General features: G+C 53.2%; 7 protein-coding genes and 1 non-coding gene across 8 annotated transcripts; 2 read left to right on the forward strand and 6 right to left on the reverse strand.

Moving 5' to 3' along the window:
• Positions 1–79: 79 nt before the first annotated feature.
• Positions 80–1030, reverse strand: B0T26DRAFT_632677 (Cu,Zn superoxide dismutase-like protein; the record flags this gene model as incomplete). Its single annotated transcript, XM_060436469.1, has 3 exons — positions 80–221; positions 495–675; positions 772–1030. The coding sequence occupies 3 exons, from the start codon at positions 1028–1030 to the stop codon at positions 80–82; spliced, it is 582 nt and encodes a 193-aa protein (XP_060303659.1).
• A 3377-nt stretch (positions 1031–4407) lies between these two features.
• B0T26DRAFT_671024 (uncharacterized protein) lies at positions 4408–5577 on the forward strand (the record flags this gene model as incomplete). Its single annotated transcript, XM_060439265.1, has 1 exon — positions 4408–5577. The coding sequence occupies one exon, from the start codon at positions 4408–4410 to the stop codon at positions 5575–5577; it is 1170 nt and encodes a 389-aa protein (XP_060303660.1).
• Positions 5578–6251: 674 nt separating this feature from the next.
• On the reverse strand, positions 6252–6346 carry B0T26DRAFT_t24. Its single transcript has one exon. It is a non-coding gene; the product is annotated as a tRNA-Thr (tRNA).
• On the reverse strand, positions 6312–7792 carry B0T26DRAFT_809073 (alpha-ketoglutarate-dependent sulfonate dioxygenase; the record flags this gene model as incomplete). Its single annotated transcript, XM_060447253.1, has 4 exons — positions 6312–6590; positions 6663–6742; positions 6812–7117; positions 7185–7792. The coding sequence occupies 4 exons, from the start codon at positions 7790–7792 to the stop codon at positions 6463–6465; spliced, it is 1122 nt and encodes a 373-aa protein (XP_060303661.1). The 3' UTR covers positions 6312–6462.
• A 554-nt stretch (positions 7793–8346) lies between these two features.
• Positions 8347–9073, reverse strand: B0T26DRAFT_671026 (uncharacterized protein; the record flags this gene model as incomplete). Its single annotated transcript, XM_060439266.1, has 3 exons — positions 8347–8560; positions 8593–8775; positions 8865–9073. 3 exons carry the CDS (start codon positions 9071–9073, stop codon positions 8347–8349), a joined length of 606 nt encoding a protein of 201 aa, XP_060303662.1.
• Positions 9074–11598: 2525 nt separating this feature from the next.
• B0T26DRAFT_689645 (uncharacterized protein) lies at positions 11599–12284 on the reverse strand. The gene has a single exon (XM_060441046.1). It carries the CDS (start codon positions 12263–12265, stop codon positions 11765–11767), a length of 501 nt encoding a protein of 166 aa, XP_060303663.1. The 5' UTR covers positions 12266–12284; the 3' UTR covers positions 11599–11764.
• A 659-nt stretch (positions 12285–12943) lies between these two features.
• On the reverse strand, positions 12944–15295 carry B0T26DRAFT_689648 (uncharacterized protein). Its single transcript, XM_060441047.1, has 4 exons — positions 14864–15295; positions 14212–14778; positions 13981–14133; positions 12944–13905 (listed from the first exon to the last, which is right to left on the reverse strand). The coding sequence occupies exons 1-4, from the start codon at positions 14921–14923 to the stop codon at positions 13162–13164; spliced, it is 1524 nt and encodes a 507-aa protein (XP_060303664.1). The 5' UTR covers positions 14924–15295; the 3' UTR covers positions 12944–13161.
• Positions 15296–18133: 2838 nt separating this feature from the next.
• Positions 18134–19441, forward strand: B0T26DRAFT_671029 (uncharacterized protein; the record flags this gene model as incomplete). The annotated part of the gene is made up of 6 exons (XM_060439267.1): positions 18134–18259; positions 18436–18907; positions 18986–19167; positions 19286–19302; positions 19366–19381; positions 19424–19441. The coding sequence occupies 6 exons, from the start codon at positions 18134–18136 to the stop codon at positions 19439–19441; spliced, it is 831 nt and encodes a 276-aa protein (XP_060303665.1).
• Positions 19442–20151: the final 710 nt, after the last annotated feature.

Here is a 20151-nt window from a genome sequence, read left to right on the forward strand (position 1 = left end):
CTATTTGTTTTCTCTCCCTGTCAAAAATCCAGTCCCAGAAACTAATCAGGTCACAGTACTTTCCCCTGAGTCGTCCATCTCACTGGGGCTTGGGCTGGTTTGGCGACTTGACCAGGGTCGCGCAGGCGATACGTGCCGAGCTGGCGTCGTGGAACACAATTCCCCGGTCGCCAATGTAGCCCAGCATGATGATGTTGAGCGCCGTGTACGGGTCGTTGAAGCTTTGACGGCTGCGTGTTAGCGCAAGCTCTGAGTTGCAGGGCTCACAAATTCTCGCTCCCTCGTCTCTTTCTTTCTTTCCGTCTTTCTTTCTTTCTTTCTTTCTTTCTTTCTTTCTTTCTTTCTTTCTTTCTTTCTTTCTTTCTTTCTTTCTTTCACTTTTTGTCTCCAGTCCATCTTTTATCGTGCAGCATTCCATCACTAGCCCTAAACCCCCAGACGTTACACTCCTCGGGACGAGACCAGGAGACCAAAGACGCGATGCGCAAACTCACCTCTTGAGCACCGTCGGGCCGGCCACGGTTCCGTACTTGCCCGACAGATCGCCAACCTCGCACGTCTGCGGGGCCGAGGCGTCGCAGGGCGGCGAGTCGCCACGCACGTACGAGTCGAGGTGGCCGCCCGTGTCGGCGCAGTTGCCGTCAGCTGGCACGGCTTTCAGGTGCACGTGGTACTCTGTTTTCAAGGGTCAGTATGTTGTGGGCGGTTCTGTTTTGTTTTGACATGATCCAATTGCTTTCTGCGTATGAGTCGGAAAGGCAAAGAACGCACTGTAAGGCCCCTTCTCCGCGGGCAAGCCTGTCACGTCAATGGTGTAGTTGACGCCGACCGTGTTGGCGATGGCTGTGACGGTGCCCTTGACTGTGCTCGAGTTGAAGGTGGCCACCCACACCTCGCCGATGACGGGATTGTTCCTGACCTGCCTCGCGTCGCCCAGCTTGCCCGTGACGGCGGTCCCGTTGGCGCCGCTCGTCTGGCACGCACCGAGGGCAGCGGCGCCGAGAAGGCTGACGAGGGAGAGAAGCTGCATGTTTTTTTTCTGTAGTCTTGACACGCTCTCAAAGGGAGATCCCTGGATTGCACTGATTACACTGATTACACTGGAAAGCGGAGAGATGCCCACATCTTTATCTGCCTCTCCTCTGGCGCCCACCCTACAATTGTATGAAAGGGCGTCTAGCGTCAAGATAGGTCGGCTAGGGGGGGGAACACAACCGGGACACCATCGTCATTAAGAATAGATTATCCTTGGCGATCGCCAATGCTTGGGGGTCCGAGGGTCGCCGTTTTGCTCGCGCCAGGGGCAAGCTACGGTCCCGAAAAAAGATCAAGATCCATATTCTGGACAAAATCCGGTGCGTCAATGCGGGCTTTCCCCCCTCCCGGCTGTATGGATAAGTTGCCCACCCAACCCCCAAGAACCCGAAGTGCCAAGCAGGGGCGCGGCGGCCAATTGCCATCGGTCGGGTGTGAAAGACAGAAAGATAGAGAGAGGTGGTGGAAAAGGGTGCAGCATAAAAGAGACGGCCACCTCGCCTAGGGCCGCGCAACTGGCCAATCTATCGGTGCCGGGAGGCAATATACAGCATCGCCCTATAGACTGTCAGTAATAACCCGCCCCAATCAAGAGCGGAATATTTCCCGGCGACCGGACTCCGGTACTGTGGTGGGGGAATCAAGCACACGCACAGGGACCTCCCTCCACTCCGAGCAACCCTAATCAAGCTGCGCCATCTTTGATATGCGACAGCCCAGCGCTTCCTATTCGACCTGCGCGCAATTTACTTGGGCGCTTTCCCCGGCTCGATCGGCACGGCTCGAGAGCTACGGCTTGGTTATCAATCAGGCGAATATTTGCGGATTCGAATTGCAGAAACAAAGGAGAGAAGTAGGAAAGAGGGAGGGAGAGAGAAAAATGAAAAGAAGCAATTATAGATTACACACAGATTAAAGGGAAAGATTTCCGCTCACCGCCAGACGGCCATCGTAAAACTATTTCAATCTATATGACTAGCTTGTCGCCAAAGAATTGAGAGCATTCTCCCGTTAATCGCATCTCCATCTTTTCGCGTTGCATCTCCTCGACCGTAGCCCACTGTGCACCTCCGTCGGATAATTGATCATCAAACATCTAGGCCTCGTTAATGACGCAGTGTAAATTCTGGTAGCAAAGGGGTCCCTGGCCCTGCATGGCCAACTGGCAATCCACGCACCTGGTTAGTGCGCATGATCTGCTTGGTATTGGTGGCGCACACGAGCTTTCCTCAAGTTGCTGTTGAAGCTGGAGCAGACGGTAGGCGGGCTGTAAAGGCCTGTCTCCTCAGAATCTCCTCAGATCGAGAATAAATAAAAACATTTTTCCGTATTAGTAATCGTCCCTGCTTCAATAGTGCCATATATCGATTGACCAAATGACTCGTTTCACAACAAAAATCTAAAAGAAAGGTAAGAGAATAAGAAGCTGATACGCATGTCAGTGTTGAGGTGACGTGAGTCTCAAGTGCAGCTCGCTTTCTGAGGGACTTGACTGAGGGATGTACCGAAATTTCATCCCGGCCGAGCTCAGCTCACTAAAATGAATCGCCTCCACCGATTTGTGTCATCTATTGTGTTCTACAGGAGGTGAAGAATAGCTGATGACCGATTGATTGCATTGTTAATATGATGGATTCCCGGGCCTAACCGCCGAGAGACATACACGTTGTATGACAAAAAGAAACAATAGTAACGCGGTTCGGATGTCAATACTCCCTCCTCGGGCATTATTCTAACTATGTCGAGATCGAAACAATAATGTAAACCTGGGAATCCACTCGCTAAGGGCTTTCTATCTTTCTAACAAAGAAAAAGGCACTACTACATGCACTGGTCCGGGGATCTCAATTCATGGTAAAAAGACGTGATTTCTAAAGACTGGCCGGAAAAGAAGGAAAGAGCGATGCCAGCCCCCTGATCCGAGGGAGGGCAGGCTGCCCACCAAGAAAAAAAGGGAAAAAAGTACACTAGATTATATTGGGTAAGGGTGTAAATAACCCCTTTGTTACCCGGCCCCTGAACCCCTGATCATTTCCACAAATCTCCTGCCTTGAAACTTGGATTATCGTATCGCAGCCCGCACCACTCTCGAAGCTTTCACTCTCCCCCTTATCTCAAATTCCGAACCTCTTGCTTTCATCACTTTACACGCTCGCACGCTCACATACTAACATCTACCAACAACACGGCTCTAACATGAGCGCTACCGGAAGTCATGCCCTCAGCCGCTCTACTGCGACATTGTAAGGTTCTGGCACGAAAAGGTCGTGGGGGCTGTAAACTAGGCGACCAGCGAGCAGGGCAACGGCGACTTACATGTCACCCAGCAGGATTTACAGACACGATTAATCGGCCGGATCCTCGGTAATTATTAGGGGAAGATTAGATATGCTGAAGCGGTGAAAAGACACCACAAAACCAAAAAAAAAAAAAAAAAAAAAAAAAAAAACAACAATAGCAGGATCAGTGGAAGCGACCGAGCTATAGGCTCGATAGGTTGGTGAGCTTCGCAGAGTAAAGGCACAGAGTTCCATAGCCTGGAAAGCCAAAAGAAAACAAAGAAAAAGGCACTACCGCGTGCGCTGGTCTGGGGATCTCAATTCATGGTAAAAAGAAGTGATTTTCTTCCTCTAGATCAGGGCTCGGGGGAAGATCGATGCCCTCCCTCTGATCTGAGGGAGGGCGGGCTACCCACCTTATACGAGGTGGGTAGGCCAAGAAAAAAAAACGTTACACTAGATTATTTTAGGTAAGGGTGTAAACAACCCCCTTGTTGCCTGGCCCCCTGAACACCTGATCAATGCACCATGCAGCAAACGATGAGTTCTTATGCCTTCAACGTGTTCTCTTACGTCTTTGTTCTCATCACTGCCAAGATGATTCCTATTCATGTTTTTAAGTTCCGTGGTTATCTACTAGCTAATTCGTAACAATGACATGCTTTTGTTTGCGTTTCGGATGCTTGTGGGGCCAGTCACAGAGTTATTGCTTGTAGGTCAATCACAGAGGTGGTTGTCTCAGTCTCACTCACAGTTTTCTCATCAAATGACTCCTTGCCATGTAACTCCCATGGCTATGAGCATCACAAAAGACTGCGAACAAGGCCAGTCACCAAGATAAGCCATAACAATTGTTCGCGCCTTTGATACTTGACTAATTGTGACAATGTACGAATGCTCAAGTCAATCTACCGTCAGTTCCCAAGGTATATAACCCACAAACACGACTCGAGAGATCTCCTTTGCAAGCCCTCGCACAAACTACCTGCCAAACGGTCTCTGGTTTGATATTATTCTATCGCCCGAGTACCAAAATCTAACAACCTACTTGCTACCTACCGCCACTCCTCTCTGAGTTTCTTGTACTTGCCAAATGTCAGGCTACGACACCAACCCTCTAGGGATGTGCGGCCACTGCGCGACTCCGGCCAGCTTGAGACCGCTGCGCGCGTGCGAGTTCTGCAGAGCCATCGCGTACTGCAGCAGGCTGTGCAGCAACCTCGACAGCCGCACGCACGACGTATTCTGCCGCATTCCCGAGCCGGCCCAGCAGCGGGCGCCGCGCGACGAGAGCTACCGAGCAGTCATATTCCCCGAGCAGGGCGGCGTGCCGTACTTTGTCTGGCTGCCGCGGCGCCGCGGCGGCCTCTACGACCTCACCGCGTACGGCCTAGACGCCGACAACTGCACGACCGAGCTGGTCGCGAACCTTTCCTTCCCCCATCTAAGTACCACGGACCGCCAGCTCGCTACGCAGCCGCTATCGCTCGCCTACCCCCGCGACCAAGAGAGCGAGGCGACACGCCGGCGCTACGGGCGGAACCAGTCGATCCGCTTCGACGGCGTCGGCTGCGTGTGCTTCGACTGGCGCGGCCCCGTGGTCCTGTTCGGCGCGCGCGGCGACGTGTGCCTGCGTGATCTTCGCTTCGCGCTCGACTACATCCACGCGCACCAGTACAACCTGGGGCTGATGGACCCGGCGCGGTTCCACGGCGAGAAACTCGGCCCGCTGACGCTGCTGGTCTCGGCGCAGCAGCGGCGCGAGTACGTGCTGCACAACGCTAGCAGGGAGCTGCTGCGCGACGACGCTGAGTCCGTCTTCTTGTCGCGCGCTATGTGGGACAGCGTGCAGCGGATGGCCCGGCCCATCGACCTCGGCGCTCGCGGCGGCACGGATCTGGCCTACTACCGCATCGACCCGCACGACGCGTCGCTCAACGCTCACGGGCTCGTCGTGGCCCTCTCGGATCTCGTGCGCCGTGACGTGGCCAGCATCGGCGTCCAGACCGTCAGGGGTTGGCTGCGGCACGGCGCGTACGAGGGCGCCGTGGTCGTCTTTAGGCATGGCGAGGTTCAGCTGCCGGCCAATGACGGCGCTGCCGTGGTCTTGAGGCACGATGCAGTCCCGCTGCCTGCCGATGAGTTTTTGGCGTGGCATGACAACGCCGCGTGCGTCCTGCGCGCCATGGCCCAGGAGGAACCGACCATGACGCGACAGGCTCTGCGGGCCAACGCGAGAAGGTTTTTTGATATTAGACGGTGACGAGATACGCTGCCGTGGGCGGTCGCAGGTGTTTGGAGGTTTGGAACTAATTATGTGGATATGTGGCAGGTGTGGGACGAACACTGAAAGTTGTGGGAGGTCTCAGGGGTGAGTACTATCGTAGGTACCTGCTCGTGATCTCGTAGTCTCATAGTCTCGTTCGTAATACTAGTCAGCTAGGCTAGTGTACAAACGCTTTTATTTGCTATTCAAGATATGTATCACGATAAGAAAACCACCAACATGCTAAGAGGGTCATTTAGTTTGCGCGTTGTGTTTTGTGGGTTTGATCATCAGTAACGTTCCATTAAAAGACTGGAGAAAGGTCCCTTTATGTGTCACCTAATACAACTAGAAGCACATGGCCACGCCCGTCATAAAGACTTCGATCCTAAGTACGTTGGCATTCATGGCTTGTCTGAGTTTTGCAGCAGTTACTAGGATGAAACACAAGAGAGCATAGTGCGTGTTATTCGTCAGGTAGGCCAGCAGCAATCACATCACATAACTACCCATAACTACCAATTTCGCTCTCTTTGGTTCCACTTAGACCCCTGGATTAAACAATTGCTAAATTCTTGTCAACCATTTTGGAGTTGAGTCGCCAGCAAAAAGAAAATCAAACCGAAAGGACCGTACAATAATAGAAGGAATAGCAAAAGGAAGACAAATAGTGTCCACATCCAGAGTCGAACTAAAGACCTCGTCATGCCGAATCTTAAGATTCAAGAGTTACTAGTGACGCGCTCTACCACTGAGCTCTGCGGGCTTATCCTCGCTGTTGCACAGATACATCCCCTTCCCAAATAATAAGACCGCGAGTTACGATCTTTCCAACTTGTCAATAAAGGTATAGCCGCAGTTCCTGTATCCCGCCAAGCAGACTCAAGCAGGCGTAAAGCTGTTGGGGCCGCCCAGCTTAACCACTTCGACGGCATCCTTGCCCTTTACCTCTTTTTCTTTGAGCCTCTTCTGACGCTCAGCGCGGCCCTCGCTGGTGGGATCAAAATACGCTGCCATACCATGTTTTCAGCTTCGGAGCAAATCTAAGAAAGAAAATTGAACGTCTAGTCAGGACAACTCACGCTTCTCTCCAAAGACGGTCGTCCTGATGCCCCTCCGCGGCGCCTCATACGTCCCGGGAATCACGCGGTGGTTCGTGCATCTTTTGCACGTCAGCTTCAAGTCTCGCGAACCACACAACCCGCTACTAGATGGAAAGCAAAAAACTCGCCTGTTGTCCCACATGGCGACACCGCCGACGGACCACTTCCAGCGCACGGCGTGGTCGTCGGCTGAATGGATATGGTAGGCGAAAAAGTCGAGCAGCTTGTCCGACTCGTACTTTTTGAGCTCGGCGAAGCCCGTCACGAAGCCCGGGTTGACGTTGAGCGCCTTGAGCCCCGTCACCGGATGGCTTCTCACGGCCGGGTGGTGCGAGTCGACGGGCGCGCGGTTGGGGCCAGTGCCCCAGAGATCGAGAATCGTGTCGTACTGCAGACGCGACGTGTGCACCGCGTGCAGGCCATCCACAAACTTCCTATCGCGAGTCAGAAATGGGCTAATTCAACTGCATGCGTGCTCTAGCTGCTGCCAAAGAGACTCACTTCATGGCGTCACTTAGAGCGTCATAGAGGCCGTAGGTCGACACCCAGGCCGTGTCGCCGCCGACGGCTGGGTGCTCTTCCATGCGCAGCATCGAGTACGACGGTGGGTTGATCTCGAAGGACGTGTCGGCGTGGAAGTCGCCAGACGGCCAGGGCGTGTACTTGAGCAGCTCGCGGTGGTCCTCGCGGCTGCCGCGGATGACGACGTGCTGCGTGTCCTTCTGCGCTGGGTGCCGGTCCAAGATGCCGTAGTGCCCGAACAGCTCGACCTGGCCCTCGGTCGTTAGGTCCTGGTCGCGGAAGAAGACGACGCCGCGCTCGGTGACGAGTAGGGCCAGCTCGTCCAGCTGGGCTCCGTTGAGCTGCGACAGCTGCACATCTTCGAGGACAGTCCCGACAGACTCGGTCAGATCGACGCGCTTGGCTACTGCAAGTAGTGCCTTCTTCTTGGGGTCTGCGAACAACGCTCGGTCTTTCTCGGGGACGATCTCGATGCGAGGCGGCTCCGGGGGCGAGTGTTGCTTGATCTTGGGGTTGAAGCTGGGGTGGAGCGTGATGGGAAACCCCGAGTCAGGTGAGACGTGCTTCCGAGCTTCGAGGTGAGCCATGCTGCGAGTATGGTTCGGTTGAATATTAGTACGTCATCGGCGATATTGTCGCCCAATCCAAGTATCCTCGCGAATCCAATCTCGCGGGCCTCAGCTTGCCTCTTGTTTTGTTTGAGTAGGCGCAACCACGATTAGTTATCATATTTACCCCTCAAACTTCGATTACACACCAACACCCTCTTCAATCTCGAGCGTCCAATCTTGGCAGCGACACATCAACGGTTACTGGTGGCGCCATCCGCCGCTAGGATGAGAACACGGGCGCGTCCAGTTGTACGTCTTGGTCATGGACTAGTCCAGATACCGCGCCTGAATCTCACTAACCCCCCACAATACCACTAAAAACCAGCCGTGGCTTGTTCCATTGTAATTAGTAGACAGTTCATGTCGTGCCACTGGGCGGGAATTGCGTCAACCGGCCAACACCCAAAGCTCGAGCATTCCCCACCAACACTGCAGTTTGGTGGAAGTAGGTGGTACGAGGGTTCCTAGAAGGCACCGTCAGCGACTAGAGCTGCTTTGGGGATGGCATCCATCATCAAATCAACCAATTTCTAATTAAGCACGCGGTGCACATTGGTAGCGCGACCAATCTTGAGCAAGATTTTCTTTTCCTTCGAGCCCGTGCTCTTCTTGGTTCTCCCCTCCGCAGCCCGTCCCGCGCCTCGGCTCCTGCTTCTAGGCGTGTAGTCGCCGTCGTCGCCGTCGTAGTCGTCGTCGTCGTCATCGTCCGCGGTAGCGTACGACGCAAGCACATCATTCGCCCTCCTCCGTCCGCCAGCCAAAAGATGTACATGTACCCAGCCTCGTTCTGCTGCGACACGAGCTCGGCGAGCTCGGCGAGCAGCAGCGAGGCCGTCTGCAGCGACTCGCTCGCCAGGATGAGCGACATATAGTCGGGGGGGTGCTGCTGTCGCCGCGGCGGCTTGGGAGAGTTTGTTTGTGTTGTGATGAGGCCCAGGCGATTGACTAGCGTGTTGATGCTGGTTTTTTTTTTTTTTTTGGGGGGGGGGGGGGGGGGTTTGTTTTTCGAAAAATCGGCGTGTTTGCGATCCCTGTCCCTGGGCTAGACCGAGCCGACAGGCTGGCCTGCTTCTTGTGTTGCCAACAGTAGAGGGACTTGTCGGCTGGGTCGTCAACGCGCAGCTTGGACGACTTGGAGCGCGGAAGGGGGGGGATCGTTTGCCGTGGCGATTGGTCGGCGGCATGGCCGGCCGCGAGAGAAAAAGAATTCGACGCCCTGCTGTCCGGGAACCAGCTAAAGTGACGGTCTCCCCTCATTCTAGAACGGTTTTAGGCCTTTCTTGGAAGCATCTCCTACTTTCTAATTAACCCCATTCAAAAGTCCGGAGGGCAGGGTTTAGATTCTTGAACGACTGTATTACTGTATGCCTCTGAATGCTTTAGAGATGTATCTTCCAGCTTCGGAAACCTCTTCAAATACTCCGGCGACCGGGACCCTCTAAATAGCTCGATCGGAGTGGCCTAAACACCGGCACAAAATGAGGGACACAGTCACTGAGCTACCAGCCTTCGTCGTGCAGGTAATCCGAGTGTCCTTTTGGGTGGGAAACTGGTGACTGTATTGCTTGCAGGAAGGAAGTCTAGCTATCTTGGCCATGGCGGAATATATATAGGAAGGGGATGGTCTGGAACAGTGGAACCCATGCATCAGCTCGGCCGCATGTGCGGCCCGGGGCCACATCTTCACTAAGAGATTCCCATATAAGTACAGTCAACAAATCGCTTTCGTCAAGAGCCCATAGCTCTACTATAAAATTGCTCGCGTCGCTTCGTTCGTCAGTCGCGTGTCCCTTCGCTACGCTACGGGACGCTTCCTTCCTCTCTCTCGCTCCTGGCAATTTAGGGCGCGACAGTTGGCTTATTTGGATAACGTGGAGAGCAAGCGAAGCGACAATATCCTATCCGGAGGCCAATAACTCCGATGCTCAAGAGATCTTTTCTTGCAACGATGGCTAAACCTACACAACTAAATCTTACATCTATACAATAGAGCTATTAGTTATATACCCGCTCATATCGCTCGGGTCAACCTCCTCTTCCTGTGGATCTAATAGCTGTAACTTCCTTGCCTCGTAATCTGCTATCTTCAATTGTATGCTCTGTACCGGTATTTTGCGGTATATCCTGCTCCGATCAAACGGCGACTCAAATATTAGGCCATCTAAGGTCTTGACCCTGGAAACTGCCACGTACGATAGGCCGGACGCGAACTCTGGCGCGGAGATATCATAAACCACCTTGTCGAGAGTGACGCCCTGTGACTTGTGTACTGTGATTGCGTAGCAAACAAGTAGTGAAAACTGCTCCCGGTAGCCAGTGCCAGCCCCAAGAACAAACTCCTGCCGAACCCTAAGGATAGGAACCACCAGCTTAGCCCTATCACGAAGCTCTTCCACGCTAGGTATTAGGAACGGCGGCCTAGTATAGTTATCAAACGTAACCATAATAACCTGCGGTGGGTCTTCCAGCACGTTAGCGCCTTCAGCCTACGAGATGTCGTATATAGTACCCTGGGCACCGTTCATAAGCCTGACGTTGGCCCAGAGGTTCCTCGTTAGTATGACCCGGCAACCAACATAAAGAGGTAATCGTTTGATCAGATTACTAGCGTTGGAGGACTCGACTCTCTCTACGCTTACGCCTTCGTACTTTACGTCCACCTACACAGCCGCCTTTCGCAGGCCTAGGAGGTGCTGATGGTTATATTCGTTAACCTACGCCTTGATGGGGAAGATGCGGAGGGTATTATCAAAAGCCTTAACCTGAGCCGGAGGTAGTTTGATCGCATATCTCGACGTAAGAAGCTCCTATAACGAAACAGATACTTTGGCTTGCCGTAATTCTTTTAGGGCTTGCCGGAATAGAGCCTGGTCTTTACCCTATTGCCGTTAGACTGTGGTTAAGAATACCGACTTATCAAACGAAAGGTGAGATCCTGGCGAGGCGGAAGGGCGGGACTTTGTCCGCAGGTTACGGCAACAGCTACAGAAACTCTTACGTTCGACGCGGCTCTCTGGGAATGAAGTTAGCAAGGAAACCAAGGAAGATACGTCTAATAGACTTACCTGCTGCCTGCCGCGATTGTGGCAGTCCGCGTAATCAAGAGCGATCCGTCGAGGGCCTCGGAACGACCGGAATTAGTCGATATCCTTCTCTACGCCGCAGGTGTGGCAAACTTTGCGAGCAGCCGCCTCTGCCGCGTCCGCCATAGATACTAAATAACTTGGCTATAATAGGCAAAACGGTACTACGGAGGAAAGGAGGTTAGCTACGAAGAGCGGGTAGATTGTAAGGTTCGTCGAAGGTACTACGGTACGACTAATTATTGGAAAAAGAAAAGCAATCATAGGGTGGGCGAGGAGTTTCGAGGCGGGGTTGAAGGGCAATTCGCGTAGTCACGTACGCAAGCCCACCCTGGCATTGGCACTACTTGCGTACGCCCCACCACGCTAGAAAGCATTTAAACGCTTATATCGTAGCCAATTTCTATTATAATACGAATCAGACTTCAGATTCAAAATTTCCGTAGAGTTATACACACAATAATACCAGTTGCATCAATTTTGGAAAGTATGCTGACCGAACAGCAGATAGGCACGTAATAGGGGCTGCCCATATTGAATATGACTGAGAAATCGGGTCCACCTTTCTATATAGGTTAGCCAATCCGGAAAGGCGATAAGGCGTCTTATCAATTTCACATAGTAATTTTTTCAAAGTTTCGCAGTAATATGTCCTCCGGACAGGATAATCATCAAGAATGGACCAATCAAGCATGTTTAGTCACACTTCCAACTTATACACAACTTTGAGGGCCGATGCAATGTCCGAGATCTCATTCTCAGCCCCTCCTTTTCTTCTCTAGGATATATACAAGAATCTCCCCATCCTAGTCACGACACCCGCCCCAGCTCAACGCGAGGTAATTCCCCCCATGACCCCCCCTCCTCAACCCCAAAACGCAATGGCCTGTTTTCCCAACGACAACTGACCCGCAGTATTCGCATGACACCCGTCCTGCACCTCGCCCTTCATCAACTTGAACTCCCCAGGGTACGTCACATTCAAACTCTGATCCGCTGCTGCCTGCTTGGCCAGGTTCACCGTCAGCTGCGGACCGTTCGCGCCCGCCAGGAAGCAGCTGGTCGGGTTATCCGGGTAGATGGGCTGCCCGGTAATCAGAATCTGCGCGCCGGGGGCCGCGTGCTGGCGGGCGTTGGCAATCATCTTGGCCACCTCGGCGGCCGTGGCGCCGGGGTTCTGGAAGATGCACACCTGCACCCAGACCATGTCGGGCTTGCCATTCTTGGCGGCCTGCGCGTCAAACATTTTCCAGGGGTTGGAGTTGGTGTCGGTCCATGACTGGACGACAAGCCCGCCAGTCCCGTAGGGCCCCCACATGCGCTTGCCGCCGGCGGCGACGTAGCCTTGGGCGACGTTCTCGGCCATGGAGCAGCCGATGAAGCCCATTGATTTGGGGGCGGGGGCGGGGGCGGAGGAGGTTTGAGGGGCGGCGAGGGTGCCGGATGCTGTGGCGAGGAGGGTGATGAGAGCGGTGGGCTTCATTTTAGTGGATGTGGTAGATGTCGTAGAGGAGCAGGGTTGTTGAGTTGTCGTGATGGTGTGGACTGTGTCTGAGATCTCAAGATGGCGAGTTGCCCGCTTATTTATACACAGTTTGAGAGGTCTGGCCGTTTCGAGATAAGTGACTCGGCTTGTCGTTCGGCAAGCACACACTTAGCCAAGCGCCTGGTGATATTGCGTCCGGCCCAAGACGCTATTGTTGGGAGTTGCCATTTCAGTCAACCCAAGGAGCCGGTTCCAATCCCCGAGCCTCGCGTGAGGCTGTTGTTCCCCGCTGTGGCGGTGGGGACTAATAACGGCGACGACGTTTCGGCTAAGTCTTGCGCTGAATGTGACCCGAAAGGGGCCATGCTTGGTCGGAAGCCTTGCGTCCTTGAACGTTACATAAGCCAAGAGCTTTATTTTCCCGGTTCTATCACCGACTTGTCTGCCCCGAGGCTCGAACTTGTACCAACACGACGGCATTAGGAGTCGGGAAGTCTTTCTTTGGCAGAGCCGACAAGTTTTCGGGATGGTCAGTCGGGATCGATCTGGAGAGGGCGAGTTCACAAGAATTTTATTTCCAACCGGCACCTATTTATGCTCTCAACAATGTCACCGGAACGACTGCTGGCCACTTTCAATGAGATACTGTTACAAGTGCCAAGAACAGGTCCTTTGTTCTCCTGTGACCTCCGTACTCATCACACGGCCTCACCTATTTCCTCGGAGGCAAGCCAGCACATTTGATGGCACAATTTTGACGCACGAAACTGGGCAAACTAGTCCATCATTCGTAACTTCATCCACAACCATGTGGTTCCAGCCCATTGTCGAGCCTTCTCCTTCATTGTATCCAAGTCCCCGCTCTCTCTCGAGTTGAAATCATAGCCAATGAGAAAGGGTCTGACCAGCGCACCCGAAGGCTCCGCCAAAATACCCATTAACCTCTCCCGCAGCTCGTCCATGGGGCTTCCAAGCGCCAGTGCGTACTGCAACGCCACCGCCAGTGGCAAGATGGCTGCGTGCTGACCGTACAAGCCAGCTTTGCGCCTTAACAGAAGCGGTACTGTATCGACAATGTTGCGGATGTAGATGGCTGGGTCAGCGTGGGCCGGCAGCACGGGCTCAGGTCCAGACGCGAGTTGCTGCGTCGTGTAGAGCAGGATGCACGTGGTCCAGTAGAGGGTGAGGCCATGAACTATGGCAACATTGCCTTGAGTCGGCTCAGCTCGGCCCAGGCAAGACACGTCCATCTCACCTGCCGGACACACAATAGCCTTCCACTTCTGAAGCTCCCCTTGGTAGATGCTGCACCGAGCAAGAAGGCGCTGCCGGCGCCTCGCTTTTTTGTTTTCGTCTTGACAGAGGCGCATGTGGTCAAACTCCTCGAGAAGGCCGGGCATGTGTATCAAGACGTCGACGAGGACATCTTTGAGGTTCTTGGGAGTCTCGGACCACGGTTGTGTTTTCCATTCGTCAGTGCTCAAAGGCGATTTCTTGCGGGCTTTGATGGCCGAGAGAAGCTGCGATTAGGTGCTGGTTAGACGACGCCTGCACGCCTGCACGTAATACTGGGAAAGAAAAACAGGACTACTCGCTAGATCTACACGGTCGTCAATAAAGATTTCGTGGGAACTGCCGCGTGAACATCCAGCAGGGCCGCAGGCGACCAAGAGTGCTGTCTCTCCGGCATGGTGCTGCTCCCAGCCTCGCGATTCGAGAAAGGCCTGTTTTTCGGAACTAAAAAACATCTGAGCATCGAATAGAGAGATCGAAAGGTCAGCAGTGTCTCTAAGTGCACAGAAACAAGACCGTTGGCATAGGCTTACCTCGAAATTACTCAACAGTTTCGCCGCAATCACCGCAGCCACGTTCGATTCCGGATTCCTAGAAAGCGACCTCTTCAAGCTGGCCAGCGCCCTCCCGTACATGCGACGGCCCTCAACCTCCATCGACGGCGCGCTAGCCTCACAATCCCCGTCGACTCTCCTCGCAGCATGACAGAGGCAGTTGGCAAGAAACGCAAACCGCAAGGCCTCGTCGGCATCGTACAGCCTCTGCGCAAGGGTCGTCCAGTTGCATATGTAGCTCGTGACCAGCGCAGGCCGGATGGGCCGGCCCCGGGGCATGTAAGCCTCCCAGAAGCGCCCCGCGTAGTGGCTCTCGTAGGCCACACGCACCAGGGACGGCGGTTGCTGGAGTCCTGCCGTCGGAGGGATGGTTACCTCCTGGCTGCTGCTCGGTGGCGGTGGCAGGTTGCGCTGTTCCAAGCGATAGCTGCGGCCAGCGGGCCTGTCGTCGAGAGTGCTGACGACAAAGATTAGATCCCTGTCGTAGCCGCCGCACTCTATGCCGAGCCCGCGGCACTGCGAGCAGGAGGGGCGGGCGAGGTCACACTAGTTCTCGAGGAAGAAAAATTAACACGGGTGGTTCAGCTTCGTTCTAGGTCGTCGCAGTTCAGAAGTTATCTGGTTCACCCACCCCCTTGCGTCGTCTCTTGCATGTTGAACAGGCCTTGGAACGGCTAGGAACGCCGACCATGGTGTGTGCAGCTAGGTAACCAGCGAGTAGTCGACGAGTTTGAGCAGACGAGTTTTGCTAAGCTGGGCTCGCTCTGGCGCAAATAATCGCCGTTTTTGGACTAGGACACGACTCGTCTTAAATAAGGGACGAGGCAGGATCCCTCGACTGTGAGACTGGGATCCTCAAGGCCGCCGTCCGGGTAATTGGGAGTGTTACTGTGAAATACCCGCATGTTTTCCCAAGCCCCTGGTTGTCTATGGTATGCGCCATACCGCATCTGGCGACAAACCGCGCCGGCGAATCAGGTTGAGGCAAAATGATGCGCTCGGGCATCCTTCTTCATCCGAGAGTGGAAGGTTGTAGGATCTCGACGAAACAAGAGTCTTGGAGGGGCGGAGGTGCAGAGATGCAGGTACGCTTGCTGCTGTCTCACTCAAATGAGCATTGACCCACCCAGTACATGCGAATTCCTGCAGAAAGATACGGAAAGAAGCACGTGGCCTTTATTGTGGATAAGATGCCTAATGTACCTAGATGCTATGACAGCCGTTCGTTGTTGGATGGTCCGAAACGAGAACCGTTCCACGCGCTCCCCGCAAATCCCCAGTGGAGTACAGACTACGGAGTACCGACATTCTATCCGGCTGACGACAAACTACTTTCCAGAAGGAGCCACGGTCGCCTAGAGGCATGAGGTTCGCCGCTCACACCTTGACCAATGTTGCACAGATGCCACGATTTGCACAGATGCCAAGATTTGCGGTGTCCCGACCCCATTCGCATCTCATAAACAATAGGCTCCAGAATGACCTAATGGACCTTGCGCTGGCCGAAACTATCTTTCGGTTACAAAGCAGGTACAAAGTAATACCTGGATGAGCCCTGTAGAGCCTGCAGCTGCGTAAACCTTCCAAAAAAAATTTTATCTCGGTGAACTGGCCTGGACGCAGCACCATAGATGAGGGCATACGGACCACTCGTCTCAACCCACATAGCAGCACGAGCAGTGACACGAGCAGTGGCTATCTAATCCGGGGACAATTGCCCCTTTAGCACAAGGACAGACAAAGTGCGGGTACAATACCCGAGGTTGCACAATCTCTTGTCCAAACATTTGAACCGCGGGAGGACCCTCAATTGTCCAGCATTTTTATGCGTCGATCTATTCATAGGGGCAGCAAAGTTCTCGCTCAGTCCACCATCCTCTTCAAGTGCAATGTGGCGTCATCCGCAAGTCATTGAGTCGCCTTAATTAAACGACTGACTTGTGCAAAGTTTTGCGTCCGACGCTTACAAGTTCCAGTTTTTTGGCATCCATGACCTAACATCTATCATAAACGTAGTCAGCAAACGCAGGCCCGAGCCCAGCAGAATCCGGTCATCTCTCTAGCCTCTCAACAATGCATCCGGGTAATGGCCTGACCTCTCTCAGTTAGCACCTCACACCTGCAAGCCCATGATCTTGACAGTCCATATGCGCGCGTCGTTAGAACGGCAGCGCCGATTCGATAGCTTGCTTGAGCATGGGCACAACCTTCTTGCATCCCAGCTCTTCCGTAATTTCCACTAATGTCATGCCAAGAGAGCAACGCAGCGTTTGCCGGTTAAGTTGAATGTACTTGACCCAGGTCGGAATCGGGTATGCCATCAGTGGGTCGTGTCGAAGACCATGGAGAGGTTCCAGTGGCACAGGATGTTCCGAGGATTGCTCTCGGCGTGTATTTCACCCGTATTCACATTGTAGCGGGCCGGGTCTTTAATTAGCGCAGAGAGATTGCGACACTCGGCATCGTCGAGCAGGTCTAGTTGAAAGCGACCCAGCGGATCAGCACCCCCCTGAACCAAATATCGGACCAAGGTAGGAATGTCTAGCGCCCACGCGTCCCCGGCAATTAGGAACATTTGAAGCGGTGACCATTGAAGCGGTGACCATTGAAGCGGTGACCAACCATTGGAACTATGAATAGCGGTCATCTTGTGCTCATCAACTTCCAGGCTCAGCAAGTAGCTGGTGAGGTGGCACAGGTCCGGCTTGCAGAAATATTTCCGTGCTTGATGATATAGGTGATTAGCGATAGCGTATTGCCCTCGGACTTTTGAAGCCGGGTAGCGAGCGACTTTTTCTTTGTCGAGTTGCCAAAGCAGGTAACGCTCAAACAGTCAGTGGAATATAGTGAGAGTGTGAACCTGCCCTGAACCAGCGTAGCGCTCCGGATGGCCCAGAAAAGCTATCTTGTCGGCGCCGCGAGCAATCAGAATCTCCATGAGACTCGTATTTGTGCAGTGGAGCAAAGGCGGCATCGCAATATCTTCTTCCATACTATCCGTCACGTCAGGCATCTGCTTTGTCGAAGCGCCGAGATCGAGAAGGCATATCGCTCTTCGTCTTCGCTAACCTGCCCAACAGAGAGTCTAGCGGGCTATTCTAGCAGCCACCTCGTCGACAGCCGCACAGGTCAAGAACAAGTACATCTTCGTAATCGACAGCAGCGGACGGATGAGGCTAGCGTACAACATCCCACCCTATCAATACCGGTACACAATTTACATTAGCGCGACTACGGGGACGAACAGCCAATGGCCGCAGGCTGACGTCAACTCGTATGTCGACTATCCTGTCAACACGGGGCAAGGAAGTTACGTCAATGCGACGGTGCACTCGGTCACCACGGAGCTTTGCCTCAATGGGGCCGGCCGGAAGAATGTTTTATAGTGCGGCAGAAGCCCGCGACCGTCGGGCGGAGATGGCGCAGATGCCAATAATGGTGTGTGCACGGTGAGGCATCTCGAGATAACCTTGGAGCCACGGGGGAGCGGGTTTCTGACTGCTCGGCCTGGAAAGGATTGCGAATTGCGCGCTGATTTCTGGAGCTGGGTAAAGAGCTGCTGTAGGTGGATGAGAATGCTTAATCGTGATTTAATTCTCGGTGCTATTTATGAGGTGCTTGTAAACCGAACTTCACCTCTTGATCAGGTATGAGGATTGTAGCGTGTCCAATCAATTCTAATCAATTGTAGTTCCCACAGTTTTAAAAGATGTGCAGGTGCTGAATTGCTTCTCACGTAGTTGAACAGAGTGTCTGAAAGCATTTGGTATATTATCACAGACAACCAAACTATGTCGATGATCTCCCGTCATAACCTTCGCCCACAACGGCCTTTGCATACTCGTCTGGCTGAATCCCACCGCCCATGTACCCAGTGTTGGACATGGTCGCTGCTCTCGCCATGCCCATCAGCCCGCCGCTTCCACCACCACGCCAGTTCCCACCGCCACCATCGACCGATTCGGCACTTACGATAGCAATAATAGGATACCGCCCACGGCGAGCTTCGCCGCGGATAACTTTATTAGTAACGCCTAAGTATAGGCCTATAACGGCAGTGCAAATACCGTTAATAGCGTTATAGGCGATAATAAACTACGCTAAGGACCTCGCCGGGCGATCCCTTCAGTGCGTTCCCTCCTACTTCTTATCTCCCCCGACGATAGACGACGAGGCTTGCTAATACCTCGTATCTAGGAATAGACGTCGCCCGAACAGCCCAAGCTTGGTAGCCAAGCCCTAAATACCCCATTAACCCGGTACTCGGGATTGGCCTATACCACCAACGCCAAGTCGCCAGCTCAACCGCTAGCGCTCGGCAGCGACTTCCTCCACACCACCCTCGTCATCAAGAATACCCCCTTCCACATTCGGAAGGAAATATTCCTAGGCATTATAACGGAACTTGGATTGCCCCTACCACACGCGTTCAATTATCACTTCAGGGACGGACTGTTCCGCGGCCTCGCCTTTGCAAATTTTGACGACCCGCTGGATGCACAGTATGTCTTCGGCCACCTTGACAGCCATGATATTCAGGGACGACGTATCAGGGTCGAGTACAAGAAGAAGCTACCCCCACACCAGAGAGAGCGTCTCGACCGAGCGAGAAAGGCGAAGCGAGGCCAGCTCGAGGAGCAGCACCGGCCGGTGTCTTCTTCCCTCCCGAAATTACGTAAGTTTTTGGGTCCGGTCCCCTAACCTTTTTGTCCAATTTATTTAATCTAACTAATAGCCACTATAGAAGACATAGATCTTAATAACCCCGATACTCTTAGCTTTGATACTGAGTTAGCGCTTTTCCGAAGCGATCCTAACCGAGAGATTATCGTATTCCCGAGTATTATTGTGACGGCGGGGCTCAGCACCTACTACCGCTGCACCACACCTTCCAAACGGATGCCAGAATTGCAAGCTGCCAAGCTGCAATCTGTAGTAGGTTATAGGATGGTCACGCACCCGTAGGCCTGCTCACAGCGCCTACGGTACCGTGCCGTGACAATTATCACCTTTTAATAACGGCGGACCGTCTATACTATGGCGTATAATATAGGCCTCGAGTATCGCTTAGTAGGCAAGGGATAGGCGGCCGAAGCACCTGGCGCTAACGACTAGTAGACTAGACCCAAATAGTAGTTTCGAAAGGAGCGTAGGTGGAGGAAGAAAGTTAGATATTAACTTTTTTTTCTAGACAGAAAAGGCGCCGTAGGGGGAGCTAGAAGTAGAGATTGGCTTATCGAGAATAGACTACCGGCGGCTGCTTTGGTACTTGGATGGTTAGAATGTAGATTCTTCGAGTAGAGAGGGGCAGTGTGATTTTTCAATAACGCGGAAAAGACTATAGGCTTCGCTTAAGAGCGAAAGAGTGAGAGGTAAAGTGACCTATAACCGAAGTAGTAGTACGTCTTGGTAAGAAAGGCGAAGACGGAGACGGGGAAAAGAAATACTAACGGGCCGGGTCTAGAATAATAAAGATAGATGAGATCTCTAGGTTATTTATTATCGTCGCTATTTCGTTAGCGTTGTGTTGGATTTCCTCCCCAGCAACTAAAAATAACTTGATACTTACCTCGTTATTCTTTTCCAGAAGAAAAGAAAACCGGTATCCTCTGCCCCAAAACACTCATCCTTAAAAGGGGGCTAAAAAGGTAAAAACAAACAGCGAGTTCTCATAGCCCTCCGCAAAGGCAGACGACATCGAGCCGCAGAGAACATCTTCGCTCTGTTTCATTACCTAATACCTTGAGCGCAGTCGCAGGTTCCGTAAAGCTCGGTAGTTCTCCCCCAGCCTGTCCATTGCGGTATGTGGCCGTCGGCACCGAAAAGTGGGCAGAAGTTACGTTGAACACGAAGTAGTCTCTTATCGTATTGCACACGAAGCATCGCCAGAGGTCGATATCGTAGAAGCACATTGTAATG

Source organism: Lasiosphaeria miniovina (assembly GCF_030549165.1).
Source record: "Lasiosphaeria miniovina strain SMH2392-1A chromosome Unknown B0T26scaffold_1, whole genome shotgun sequence".
NCBI lineage: Eukaryota > Fungi > Ascomycota > Sordariomycetes > Sordariales > Lasiosphaeriaceae > Lasiosphaeria > Lasiosphaeria miniovina.

Coding starts and splice junctions, on each gene's coding strand:
- B0T26DRAFT_689648 (XM_060441047.1), bottom strand. CDS start 14,923: ATGGTCGGCGTTCCTAGCCGTTCCAAGGCCTGTTCAACATGCAAGAGA. Junction 14,779..14,863: donor GCAAGAGACGACGCAAGGGG/GTGGGTGAACCA, acceptor CTCGAGAACTAG/TGTGACCTCGCCCGCCCCTC. Junction 13,906..13,980: donor TTGACGACCGTGTAGATCTA/GCGAGTAGTCCT, acceptor ACCTAATCGCAG/CTTCTCTCGGCCATCAAAGC.
- B0T26DRAFT_689645 (XM_060441046.1), bottom strand. CDS start 12,265: ATGGCCGAGAACGTCGCCCAAGGCTACGTCGCCGCCGGCGGCAAGCGC.